This window comes from Phycodurus eques, chromosome 15 (genome assembly GCF_024500275.1).
Source record: "Phycodurus eques isolate BA_2022a chromosome 15, UOR_Pequ_1.1, whole genome shotgun sequence".
Lineage (NCBI taxonomy): Eukaryota > Metazoa > Chordata > Actinopteri > Syngnathiformes > Syngnathidae > Phycodurus > Phycodurus eques.
This window is the reverse complement of record NC_084539.1, coordinates 4,357,735-4,370,851: the sequence shown is the minus strand read 5'-3', so window position 1 is coordinate 4,370,851 and position 13,117 is coordinate 4,357,735. Positions and strand designations below refer to the sequence as shown.

Below are 13,117 nucleotides of genomic sequence, written 5' to 3'. Positions count from 1 at the left end.
CAAAACCAAATTAACATCTGTTTTCATGCTATACTACTTGTGGTAATAAACCCTCCTGTAACGTGCCTTTCTTCGGTGCACCAACATTTTTCATGCATGAAAGATTCTCTCTCGCTGAGTTAAAAGATCCTCCGTTTCAGAATCAGAATCATCTTTATTTGCCAAGTATGTCCAAAAACACACAAGGAATTTGTCTCCGGTAGTTGGAGCCGCTCTGGTACGACAACAGACAGTCAATTGACAGAGAACACTTTTGAGACATAAAGACATTGACAAAAAAAACAGTCACTGAGCAATAAAGGGTTGCTAGTTATCTGGTAATGTCGGTACATTTATTTATTTATTTTTTGACAATTGTGCAAAAAGATGCAGAGTCCTCTAGCACTTATAGCAGTTCGAATGACTAATATTGCAATAGTCCGGTGCAATGACCATTGTGCAAAGGGCGCCGAGACTTCAAGGAGTGTATGCGGTTTAAAGTGACGAGTAGTGCGATAATCTGGGACAATGTTGATTGTGAAAATGCTTCGAAGACCACGTCAATCCCACCGACACGCATTCCCATGAGGAAGCAGAGTCTGGGTTCTCTGAGGTGTGCTCTCCTATCTCTGGGTTTGTGGTCACCGAGGTGGTTAAAAAGCTCCTCGGTGGCAAGGCCTCGGGGTGGATGAGATTCGCCCGGAGTTCCTAAAGGCTCTGGATGCTGTGGGGCTGTCCTGGTTGACACACCTCTGCAACATTGCGTGGACATCGGAGACAGTGCCTCTGGATTGGCAGACTTGGGTGGTGGTCCCCCTTTTTAAGAAAGGGGACCGGAGGGTGTGTTCCAACTCACACTCCTCAGCCTCCCTGGTAAAGTCTATTCAGGGGTGCTAGAGAGGATGGTCCGTCGGGAAGTCGAATCTCAGATTCAGGAGGAGCAGTGTGGTTTTCGTCCTGGCCGTGGAACAGTGGACCAGCTCTACACCTTCGGCAGGGTCCTCGAGGGTGAATGGGAGTTCGCCCAACCAGTCTACATGTGTTTTGTGGACTTGGAGAAGGTGTTCGACCGTGTCCCTCGGGGAGTCCTGTGGAGGGTGCTTCGGGAGTATGGGGTACCGAACCCCCTGATACGGGCTGTTCGGTCCCTGTACGACCGGAGTCAGAGTTTGGTCCGCGTATCCGGCAGTAAGTCGGACTCGTTCCCGGTGAGGGTTGGACTCCGCCAAGGCTGCCCTTTGTCACCGATTCTGTTCATAACTTTTATGGACAGAATTTCTCGACGCAGCAGAGGGTTAGAGGGGGTCCAGTTTGGTGGCCTCAGTATTGCATCTCTGCGTTTTGCAGATGATGTGGTTCTGTTGGCTTCATCAAGCCGTGACCTCCAAGTCTCACTGGAGCAGTTCCTAGCCGAGTGTGAAGCGGCTGGGATGAGAATCAGCACCTCCAAATCTGAGACCATGGTCCTCAGTCGGAAAAGGGTGGTGCCCTCTCCAGGTCGGGAATGAGATCCTGCACCAAGTAGAGGAGTTCAAGTATTTTGGAGTCATGTTCATGAGAAGAATGGAACGGGAGATCGACAGGCGGATCGGTGCAGCATCTGCAGTGATGCAGACTTTGTATCGGTCCATTTTGGTAAAGAAGGAGCTAAGCCGAAAGGCAAAGCTCTCAATTTACCGGTCGGTCTACGTTCCTACCCTCACCTATGGTCACGAGCTGTGGGTCGTGACCGAAAGAACAAGATCCCGGATACAAGCGGCCGAAATGAGTTTCCTCCGCGGGGTGTCCGGGCTCTCCCTTAGAGATAGGGTGAGAAGCTCAGTCATCCAGGAGGATCTCAGAGTAGAGCCGCTGCTCCTCCACATGGAGAGGAGCCAGATGAGGTGGCTGGGGCATCTGATTCAGATGCCTCCCGGACGCCACCCCGGTGACGTCCCACCGAGAGGAGACCCCGCAGACGACCCAGGACACGCTGGAGAGGCTACGTCCTTCGGCTGTCCTGGGAACGACTCAGGATCCCCCCGGAAGAGCTGGATGAAGTGGCTGGGGAGAGGGAAGTCTGGGCGTCCCTGCTAAAGCCACTGCCCAAGCGACCCGACCTTGGATAAGCGGTAGAAAATGGATGGATGGATGGTTTTAAAAATTTAATTGAGGCTGGGGCGGCACGGTGGGACGACTGATTAGCACATCTGCCTCACAGTTCTGAGGACCTGGGTTCAAATCCCTGCCCCGCTTGTGTGGCGTTTGCATGTTCTCCCCGTGCCTGCAGGATTTTTCTACGGGCACTCCGGTTTCTTCCCACATCTAGGTTCATTGAAGACTCTGAATAGGTGTGAATGTGAGTGCGAATGGTTGTTTGTTTATATATTCCTTGCGATTGGCTGGCGAACAGTTCAGGGTTTACCCCGCCTCTCGCCCGAAGATAGCTGGGATAGGTACTGTGGGAAAGCACGAGTCCGTTTCTCCAAAAGTCTTACATATCGTATATGCATGAACTGATGAAGCCTGCTCAAACAAGAGGTGAAATCGTCTTGTAAGACAAGCAGAACAGTCCAGTTGCGATCAAGTTATTTCACTGAGAATAAAATGACCTGGATGAATGAGAATATTCACAGCCATACACAAGGATGGTGTATCTGTGAAAGCAAACCCAAACAATACTGTATCCCTATAGGGAGGCTGCAAAATTGTGAAATGTGGATTCTAAATAAAGCAGATAGAATAAGGCAGAATTTTGTTTTTAAACATTTCATCTACATTTTGAATTTTTTTATTTGGCCTCATAACATAACAGGAGGGTTAAATATATTATTTACATGTAAATTAAACTGTGTATCAAATGTACAATATATCAAAAGTTGCTCTGTCTTACCTTTAGGGTTTACCTGGCTTAGGTGGCGATGCTGGCCCTGCTGGACTTGATGGCCAACAGGTTGGTTTCATATAAACTCGAAAAAGTAATAAATATTAGAAATCATTCAATTGGATATTTACCTTTCTGTCAAAGAAATTAAGTTGTCATCATTTTGGATTTTTAAGAAATATTTACTCTAAATAAATTAAGTAAATCTACAGTAGGTACACCTGTACACCTCATCAAATCTAATACAAGAGCTGTATCGCAAAGTCATCTGTTAATAAGACTGTTAATGTTTTGACTGACAGTATATTTGTTATTGTGGTTGTAGCGTACAGTGGTGTAGAACTGCACTGCATCGATAATCATGTTGTAGCCATCACTGGTGTGTGTGTGTGTGTGTGTATAAATAAATAATTTACATGCAATTTTAAAACCAAGTCATTCTTTCACTTATCAGGGTCTACCAGGCCACACGGGAGATGAAGGACCACCTGGATGGAAAGGAGACCCGGTCAGTTAAAGTTGAAAATTCATTCCACAGCCTTTTTCATTATGTTTAAAAAAGCTCATATGGAAGAATTTAAGATTTAAATTATGTTCCTTTTAATCGTTTATTTATCTCCATCATCATTGCTGAATCCAATGAAAAGACGACCTGAAGAAAAACACCTGTACAGTGCTTGGCTTTATAGGCGGCCTAATCCATAGACTGCCTTGCTAAGCAATACTGTTTATCCTGCAATGTTGAAAAAAAAAGCTTGGAATCGTGTCAACTTAATGCTCCCTTTGTCTCTTAAATCTGAAAGGGAAACCCAGGGCCTCCAGGGAAACCTAGTCCTCCAGGACTACCAGGACAGAGAGGACATGAGGGCCTAAAAGGACTAGAGGGTCCACCTGGACCCATTGGTAAAGAGGTTGGTTCATTGATGTGCTGTTTGTATGAAGATGATCCTCATTTAAAATTATGGAGACTCACACAAATGCCTACTGAAGAAATAAAAATTAAAAAATAAATCAGAACACTAATTTTACTCTATTTACACAATTTTTTTGTGCAATTATGCCTGCCAAAGATGGTTGGATTTTTCTTCTCATTGTTCCCTGTAAAGTATTTGCAATATTAATTCAGTTTTATTTTTATTTTATTTTTTTCAAGAGAAGCATAATGTCACAAATTTGATGGATGTTTATACATGTATTTAACTTTTTCATTAGTCATCAAGGCAAAAAATTATTTATGACTGACAGTCTTGATTAAAAGATTAGAGATCTTAAAAAGTGCTTGAAGAAAAAGTTCAACATGGTCGCATGTCTCCTTCGCTACAGAGATTAAATGTAGATTTCAAAAACGTATAACATCCTTCAGTTCTGACAAAGTCAATGAAATGCACCCTAGTTTATCACTTAAGTGATTATATGTTGCTGTTTACTCCTCTGCAGGGGGATGTCGGTTATCCTGGTGTAGCAGGAGATCCTGGACTTAAAGGAGAGAAGGTCAGCTTTTCTAATAGTCTCGAACTTCTGTACGTCATGAAATTAAATGGCACTCTACTGTCTGTTTCCGGCAGGGTGAGGTGGGGCCCCTCGGCTTCTCTGGTCCTGAGGGCACTTGGGGAGAACTTGGAGAAAATGGGGAAAGAGGCCCAAAGGGGGAGAAAGGCCATATTGGATTAATGGTGAGACAAGTTTTTCTTTATATTGTTTAGTATGTTTTTTTTTTTTTCAGTAATAGGAGTCATCGTCTTCCACTGCAACACAGAAGGCAGTTTTATATAAATCGTGTTTTTGTAGTTAAATCCCAACACTAGCTATAAAATGTATATATTTGCTTTAATTTTAGAGTAGCTAGAGTGATCACTGGAATTGTTTGTTTGTAACACAACTTTTTATGGTTTACTACATGGACAAAATTGTTGGTTCCCCTCTGTTAATGGAAGAAAGAAAAACAGTGGTTACAGAAATAAATCTTGCAAAAGTAGTAATATATAAAAATGGAATGGACATTAACTAATGAAAATCAGACATTGCTTTTGAGTTGTGTTTCAACAGAATTATTTTTAAAAACTAACTGTTGAAACAGGCCTGGACCAAAATGATGGTACCCCTGGAAACATTTGAAAATAATTTGACCATGGGGACATGTTCCAAAGGTGTCTAATTAGGATGACAGATGTCTTCAAACTTGAAATCAATCATTCGACCTATGTAAAGGGTGACAAGTAATCACTGTGCTGTTTGGTGACCTGGTGTGCACCACACTAAACATGGACCAGAGGAGGCGAAGGAAAGAGTTGTCTCAGTAGATTAGAATGAAAATTATAGACAAGCACGTTAAAGGTAAAGCCTATAAGACCATCTCCAAGCAGCTTGATTTTTCTGTGACTACAGTTGCACATATTATTCAGAAATTTAAGTTCCATGGGACTGTAGCCAACCTCCCTGGATGTGGCCACAGGAGGAAAATTGATGACAAATTGAAGAGACAGATAATATGAATGGTAACAAAAGAGCCCAGAACAACCTCCAAATAAATTGAAGGTGAATTCTAAGGTCAAGGTACAGCAGTGTCAGATTCTATTCCCTATGGACAGACAAGAAAAAAATTGGGACTTTTTGGCAAGGCACATCAGCTCTGTTCACAGATGCAAAAATTAAGCATGCCAAGAAAAGAACACTGTCCCTACTGTGAAACATGCAGGAGGCTCTGTTATGTTCTGGGGCTGCTTTACTGCATCTTGCTCAGGGTATCTCTAATCTGTGCAGTGTACAATAAAATCTCAAGGTAATCAAGGTATTCTAGAGAGAAATTTGATGCCCAGTGTCAGAAAGCTTGGTCTCAGTCACAGGTCATGAGGCTTGCAACAGGATAATGACCAAAACACACAGCTCAAAACACTCAAGAATGGCTCAGGGCAAAACATTGGACTATTCTGAAGTGGCCTTCTATGAGTTTTGATCACAATCCTATTGAACATCTGTGGAAGGAGCAGAAACATGCCATCTGGAGGACGCACTCTGAAAACCTGAGACAACTGGAGTTCCAAGTGGGCTAAAATACCTGCTGAGAGGTGCAGAAGTCTCATTGAAATTTATAAAAATCATTAGATTTTAGTAATTACCTCAAAAGGTTTTGCCACAAAATATTAAATTAAGGGTACAATAATTGTTTCCAGGCCTGTTTCATGATTTTGTTTTTGAAATAATTCTGTTGAACCAAAATTCAAAAGCAATGTCTGATTTTCATTGATTAATTTTGATACAATTTTTATTTATTATTATTATTATTGTCTGATTCAAGTTTTTTCTTTGACCACTGTGGGTTTTTCTTTCATTAACATACGGGTACCAACAATATCATGAACAAAGGTATGATGCAAGGTGGGATACATTGTGTTGTCTACAACGAAGTCTTTCTTTTTGGATTAATATTAAAGCTTTAATAGTGCTCATTGAATTTAAGAGAAAACTTAACAAATAACTTGCATCGTGCAGAATCCTTGCATTTCCAAAACCAACACTTTTCAGGAAACAAACAAAAAAAATGTCTGTTTGAATGTTGAGCCATTAACATTCCATCGTCCAAGAGAGCAAGCCATTTTCAACACTTTAGATTGGTCAAACATTTGCGAAAATAACACACCCGCATGAGGACTCACAAATAGTATAAAATTTGTGGAAAAAATATGAATTTACCAAATTTGGACATATGAAGTTTCCGCCCAGCACTGATGTTATGCGATATCTAATTACAGTAACAATTACTACTGTGGGAATTTACCAGTGAGCCATATATGACAAGCGAGATTAGTGTTGATCTTGTTATAAAGTAGTTGCATCAGCATATATTATATATAGCATCCATCCATCCATCCATTATATAAGGCGCTTATTCTCACAAGGGTCGCGGGAGTGCTGCAGCCTATCCCAGCTATCATCGGGCAGGAGGCGGGGTACACCCTGAACTGGTTGCCAGCCAATCGCAGGGCACATATAAACAAACAACCATTCGCACTCACATTCACACCTATGGACAATTTAGAGTCTTCAATCAACCTACCATGCATTTTGGGGATGTGGGAGGAAACCGGAGTGCCCGGAGAAAACCCACACATGCACGGGGAGACCATGCAAACTCCACACAGGCGGGGACGGGGATTGAACCCCGGTCCTCAGAACTGTGAGGCAGATGCTCTAACCAGACGCTCACCGTGCCGCCTATATATAGCATATAATCCAATATTGCTTACTTGATGTGCTGAAAGCAGATGGGAATGATTCTTACTGTAGCTGCTGACTGCCATTCCCAAAACTGCAGTTGCTTAAGACGCAAACAGACAAATGCTTGTTTTGATGTCTCTTTTAATGAACAGGGTGAACCAGGTCTGGTCGGGGAAATGGGCCCTCCTGGTGTTTTGGGGTTAGAGGTGAGTCGGTGTCTGTGACATATTGAATGAATCTCAGCTATAATTAAAATGTATTCCATCAATTCATTAAATATCTTCCTTTCTGTGATTTTCTTCAATAACTTTTGTATGAAGTTTTAATACTCGTTCTCTGTTGTTTGTGTCACACCAAGGGGAGTGCAGGAACTTCTGGACCCCCAGGGCCAAAGGGATTTCAAGGACAAAAGGTGATATTTTATCCAGTATGTGGGCCATTCCACATATACAATAATAAATAAATAAAAATAATAATTTCAAATAACTGCGATTGGCTGGCGACCAGTTCAGGGTGTACCCCGCCTCTCGCCTGAAGATAGCTCCAGCACGCCCGCGACACTAGTGAGGAGAAGCGCTACGGCAAACGGATGGATGGATGAATTTCAAATAATCCCTGCAAAATAAAAATACAAAAACATGCACTCATTTTTTAATTATAGTTGTCCTGACATAAACTGTAACTGTAGCTGTAGTAAGCGTTGCATAAATATTATTTAGAATACTAAATAGCTCTTCAACCCCTAAAATGGCTTTTTTTCTCTCGTCCTACTCTCTTCATCACCAACTTGCATACCAAATATAACAAGGAAAATAGGTTCCAGCACAATATATGATATGACAATTACAATCTCATAAGAAGTTTACTGTTGATGGTTCACCTGTACAAATGAAATTATATGACTGTTTATCAGCTGTTTTTCTTGAAAACAAAAAAATTTAAAATAAATGGTCCGTTTTTCAAAAACCTTGGTGTGTTGTCCACCAATACTGGAATGACTCAAATGCAGCACGCTGTTACAGTCATTTCAATTTCTTTTATTTACCTCCCTAGGGAGAGTCTGGGAATATTGGGATAGCTGGACCTCAAGGGTCAAGAGGCCCTGCGGTAAAGTCTTAATTCTTTTAAATATTTTTGTACGTGTACAGAGAGATATCTTTGTGAATGTGTGTTGTGTCCTTTTTAAAGGGAATACCTGGAGTGCGGGGTGTCAGAGGAGACAGTGGAAAATTGGGACCATACGTAAGTGACAGACATGAACAAATCAAATGTACTATTATTTGTTATTATATTATATAAACACAGATTTGTTACCAAATTTCTCAACATCAATATACCTGTATACGTTTAACAATAACAAGATATTATCTTACATTACTATTATACCACTACTCCAATTTCCTCTTTTGTGATGTATAAAGGGTCAACTCGGAATGGGTGGCCCTAAAGGTGACCAAGGAGCTAAAGGGGCACTGGGGCAACAAGGAACAAAAGGAGAGCCTGGAGCCCCAGGCCCACCAGGGCAGCAGGTCATTACACAAATGATACCAACATTGGCTATATTTACTCGGTCTGTGTTCATGGAGCTGCAATGTTCTGAATTAATTCCGAATCCAAGTCAATATGTGAAATTCTTTACAAAAATGAATACATTTGACAAAGTGAGTTTGAATTTACTTTGCAGGGAGAAGAAGGCTTACCAGGAATCCAAGGTCCTTCAGCTCTTCCTGGCTTAGAGGTAAATACAAATTTGCCAAAAATGTTGTTGTTTATACACCCAGACGTTACCTAAATACTTTTATTTCTTCCACACCAACTTTAAACCTATTTGTTTTGTTTCTTCTGTACCCGACAGGGGGCTCCAGGAGAGATGGGACCCCAGGGCCCTCCAGGTCCCATTGGGAATACTGTAAGAGTGTCAATGTCCTTAACACAGATTATGTTATCACCGTTGCATCAGATACCAGTTTTTGGAAGCAGTAAATATTACTTTGCAGGGAGGGCAAGGCAGACCAGGACCTGAGGGTAAACAGGGCGTAAAAGGTGAAAAGGTAACACGAGTATGATATTCATATTTTATTATTATTTCTCGTATTTGCGTGCTTTGATGTTTTTTTTTTAATTTAAATTTATTTATTTTTTTACATCAAAATACAGAATGTATATAAGCATCTGCATGTGAGCGTCTGGGCACTCAAATAAAAAACAAATGTTGACCTTTTCATGTCACCCACTGTCGCACATTTGTATTCTGTTCGACACACACACACACACAAAAATCTATTTTAGATTAACATAATATGTTTTTGCTTTAGTAACCAAGTACAGACATTTTTTTAACTATTGAAATTAGGACGACTGGACTACTTCTACCACTCAATTTACGAACAAATGTTTTATCCACCTTATTGAACATTTTTCACCGACAATGTGTTCAGTATCATGCGTCCATCCATCCATTTACTGAGCCGCTTCTCCTCACTAGGGTCGCGGGCGTGCTGGAGCCTCTGCCAGCTATCATCGGGCAGGAGGCTGGGTTACACCCTGAACTGGTTGCCAGCCAATCGCAGGGCACATACAAACAGACAACCTTTCGCACTCCCAGTCACACCTACGGGCAAGTTAGAGTTGTCACTTAACCTACCATGCATGTTTTTGGGATATGGGAGGAAACCGGAGTGCCCGGAGAAAACCCACGCAGGCACAGGGGAGAATATGCAAACTCCACACAGGCGGGACCGGGGATTGAACCCCGCTCCTCAGAACTGTGAGGCAGACGCTCTAACCAGTCGGCCACCGTGGCGCTGTGTCCAGTGTCATGTATTGTTTATTTCTCTTGTTTGTGTGTACTCTTTACAATCTATATATTCATGGGCCATTAACATAGTGGTTAGCACCTCTGCCTCGCAGCGAGGAGATCTGAGTTTAAATCTCTGGTGGAAGATATCTGTGTGGAGTTTGAATGTTCTTCCCGTGCTTGTGTGTGTCTTCTCTGGGTATTCTGGTTTCCTCCCACATTTCCAGAAATTGTCCACAGGTGCATATGTGGATGTGGAGTTTGCATTTTCTCCCCGTGCCTGTGTGGGTTTCCTCCCACATCCCAAAAACATGCATTAACTGGAGACTCTAAATTGCCCGTAGGTGTGACTGTGAGTGCGATTGGTTGTTTGTTTGTTTGCACGTAGATGATGAAATCCCTAAATTCCTTGCAATTGTACATTGAGGAACATTGTCCTTAAACTGTTCGACTAGTTTCTATTTTCTCGCCCCATCTTTGCTTGTGAATGACTGAGCAATTCAGGGAAGCTCCTTTTATACCCAATGATGGCACCCTCCTGTTCCCAATCATGCCTGTTCACCTGCGGGATGTTCTAAACAGGTGTTTGATGAGCATTCCTCAACTTTCTCAGTCTTTTTGCCACCTGTCCCAGCTTTTTTGGAACATTGCAGCCATAAAATTAATGATTATTTGCTAAAAGCAATAACGTTTATCAGTTTGAACATTAAATATCTTGTCTTTGTAGTGTATTCAATTAAATATAGGTCGAACATGATTTGCAAATTATTGTATTCTGTTTTTATTTATGTTTAACACTTCATTGGAATTCGGGTTTTGTGTGTGTGTGTATGTGTGTGTGTGTGTGTGTGTGTGTGTGTGTGTGTGTATATATATATATATATATATATATATATATATATATATATATATATACACACACACACACACACACACATATGTGTATATATATATATATATATATGTAGATGTGTGTGTGTATAGTATATATATATATATATATATATATATATATATATAGTTATATTATATATATATATATATATATAAAACTATATATATAGTTTTAGCGCCACTGGTTAGAGCGTCAGCCTCACAGTTCTGAGGACCCGGGTTCAATCACCGGCCCCGCCTGTGTGGAGTTTGTATGTTCTCCCCGTGCCTGCATGGGTTTTCTCCGGGCACTCCGGTTTCCTCCCACTATCCCAAAAACATGCATGGAACGTTAATTGACAACTCTAAATTGCCCGTAGGTGTGAATGTGAGTGCGAATGGTTGTTTGTTTGTATGTGTCCTGCGATTGGCTGGCAACCAGTTCAGGGTGTACCCCACCTCCTGCCCGATGATAGCTGACATAGGCTCCAGCATGCCTGTGACCCTAGTGAGGAGAAGGGGCTCAGAAAATGAATGGACGGATGGTATTTTAGTGCGGATTTGGTAGCCTTTTCAGTTTAACATGGACAGTCCCCTTCAACAGTCTTATCTCATTCAAAGTTCACCAGCTCAACTGTAACATTCACCTTAATTGGTGTCATTCACTTTTTTTTCTTTTTTTTTTACAACAAAAGATATGTTTCTATTAATTGGCTTGTTATACTTAGATCATTTATGAAAATGTGAAATATTTCCTTAACACTGTATTTTTTAACTAACAAACTTTATTTTACCCTCACAGGGAGATCATGGCAAGAGTGATTCCCCAGGAAAGATGGGTCATATTGGGCGAAGGGTAAAACCTTGTCTCTATTGTTGTGTTTTGGTTGTAGTACAGTGTGACTTGATTTCAAGGATGCATTTCTACAGGAGATACAGTTTTCAGCATGAAAGAGTTCCAAAAGCAGTAATTTCTTTCTTGTTAAAAAGGAAAATAAAAAGGTGTTTTAATAGAGGCAATCTGTGCAAAATGTGGACTGGCTGCCACTTTGTCACCAGTTTTTCTCCTCTGCACTTTCTTTGTTTTGCTTCATTGAAAAACATTGCAACCATGGCCACAGGGGAAACGGGGGAAAGCTGGAATCCGAGGAGCCAGAGGAATCAGAGGACCAAAAGTAGGTTATCTGAAAACAGCACCTCATGTTCTTTGCACATTTGATTACATCTTTAATTATGAGCTCACTGTAAGTTGTCTTTTATGATTCAGGGTGAAAAAGGAGAAACAGGACTAGCAGGGCACCTTGGCTGGGCAGGGACCATTGTGAGTGACTTTTGTTTATTTGTGCTGCTTTTTTTGTTTTTGTTTGTGTTGTGGTGTTCAGCACCAATTACATCGTGATTGTGCTCATTGTGCTTTAGTAAGTGACAAATGACAAAATGATCAAGAAGTTCACTAATTGTTAAAACATGTAATAATCACCTAATGGGCGTTCTTTATATGTTCAAGGGTAACCCTGGTTTACGTGGAGAGATGGGGGATCGAGGTGTAAAGGGAAATGAGGTAAACTGTTTCTGAGCTTTATATTGTGGCAAAAACTCTATTTTGTTGGAACTTACTTTCTCATTAAAGAGTTGATCAACTTCAAGGTAAATTTAACTCGTGGAATACACTGATAGTGTAATGGGTCACTCGCCTGACTTCTGTGCAGGTAGTCTGAGTTCAAGTCCCAATCAGTGACGAATATGACGATGTAGATGATTGTTGTCGATCTACTGTATATGTGCCTTGTGATTATCTGGTGACCAGTTGAAGGTGTCGTCTGTTTCACACCCAAAGTCAGTTCAGACAGACTTCTGCTTTCTGCCATCCTCAACAGTATAAGGACTAGAAATGTTATGGGTGGATTAAGCAATGGTTATACTGTATACTCAGTGGCTACAAATGTCGTACAGTTGCACAATTTAATAAAATTCAGTATTTAACATTTTTGAGAATGACCACAATCTATTTCATCAGACATTTTCTGGCTTTTGTCATGCAATTCAATTCACTGATGAATGAAAGGATGATTAGAGTGTATGAATAGTTGCTATATCTAGTTGGGGACAACACTTCATGTTTATTGCACACGAAAAATACATGTGTTGTACAAACAACAATAAATGTAATTCATATGGATAATCGAATGTTCAACGTATGGATTTGTTATACTAAGAATCTTGTAAAAATGAATTCTATGCTGAAGGTCACTGAAAATTACTGTAAAATTTGGTCAATTGAAGTAAAAAAAAATAAAAATAAGGAGGGAACTTTTTTAACACCTATTGTTGATAAACTGCATATAGTATCCCGCATACAGTACTGTGCAGCCACCTCTGGTGTGCATGCC

General features: G+C 41.0%; 1 protein-coding gene across 11 annotated transcripts in view; it reads left to right on the top strand.

Moving 5' to 3' along the window:
- Positions 1-13,117, top strand: part of si:ch211-196i2.1 (collagen alpha-1(I) chain) — a 180,028-nt gene that overhangs the window by 152,892 nt on the left and 14,019 nt on the right. For all 11 annotated transcript variants that reach the window (XR_009769945.1, XR_009769946.1, XM_061698981.1 and 8 more), the window contains 17 exons: positions 2,858-2,911; positions 3,297-3,350; positions 3,646-3,753; positions 4,280-4,333; positions 4,408-4,515; positions 7,210-7,263; positions 7,416-7,469; positions 8,111-8,164; positions 8,246-8,299; positions 8,479-8,586; positions 8,742-8,795; positions 8,913-8,966; positions 9,055-9,108; positions 11,530-11,583; positions 11,849-11,902; positions 11,995-12,048; positions 12,235-12,288. Coding sequence is in view for 9 of the 11 variants with exons in the window: in XM_061698981.1 (XP_061554965.1) it covers positions 2,858-2,911; positions 3,297-3,350; positions 3,646-3,753; positions 4,280-4,333; positions 4,408-4,515; positions 7,210-7,263; positions 7,416-7,469; positions 8,111-8,164; positions 8,246-8,299; positions 8,479-8,586; positions 8,742-8,795; positions 8,913-8,966; positions 9,055-9,108; positions 11,530-11,583; positions 11,849-11,902; positions 11,995-12,048; positions 12,235-12,288 (1,080 nt within the window). In the remaining 2 variants the exon portion in view is untranslated. The remainder of the gene's footprint in view (positions 1-2,857; positions 2,912-3,296; positions 3,351-3,645; positions 3,754-4,279; positions 4,334-4,407; positions 4,516-7,209; positions 7,264-7,415; positions 7,470-8,110; positions 8,165-8,245; positions 8,300-8,478; positions 8,587-8,741; positions 8,796-8,912; positions 8,967-9,054; positions 9,109-11,529; positions 11,584-11,848; positions 11,903-11,994; positions 12,049-12,234; positions 12,289-13,117) is intronic.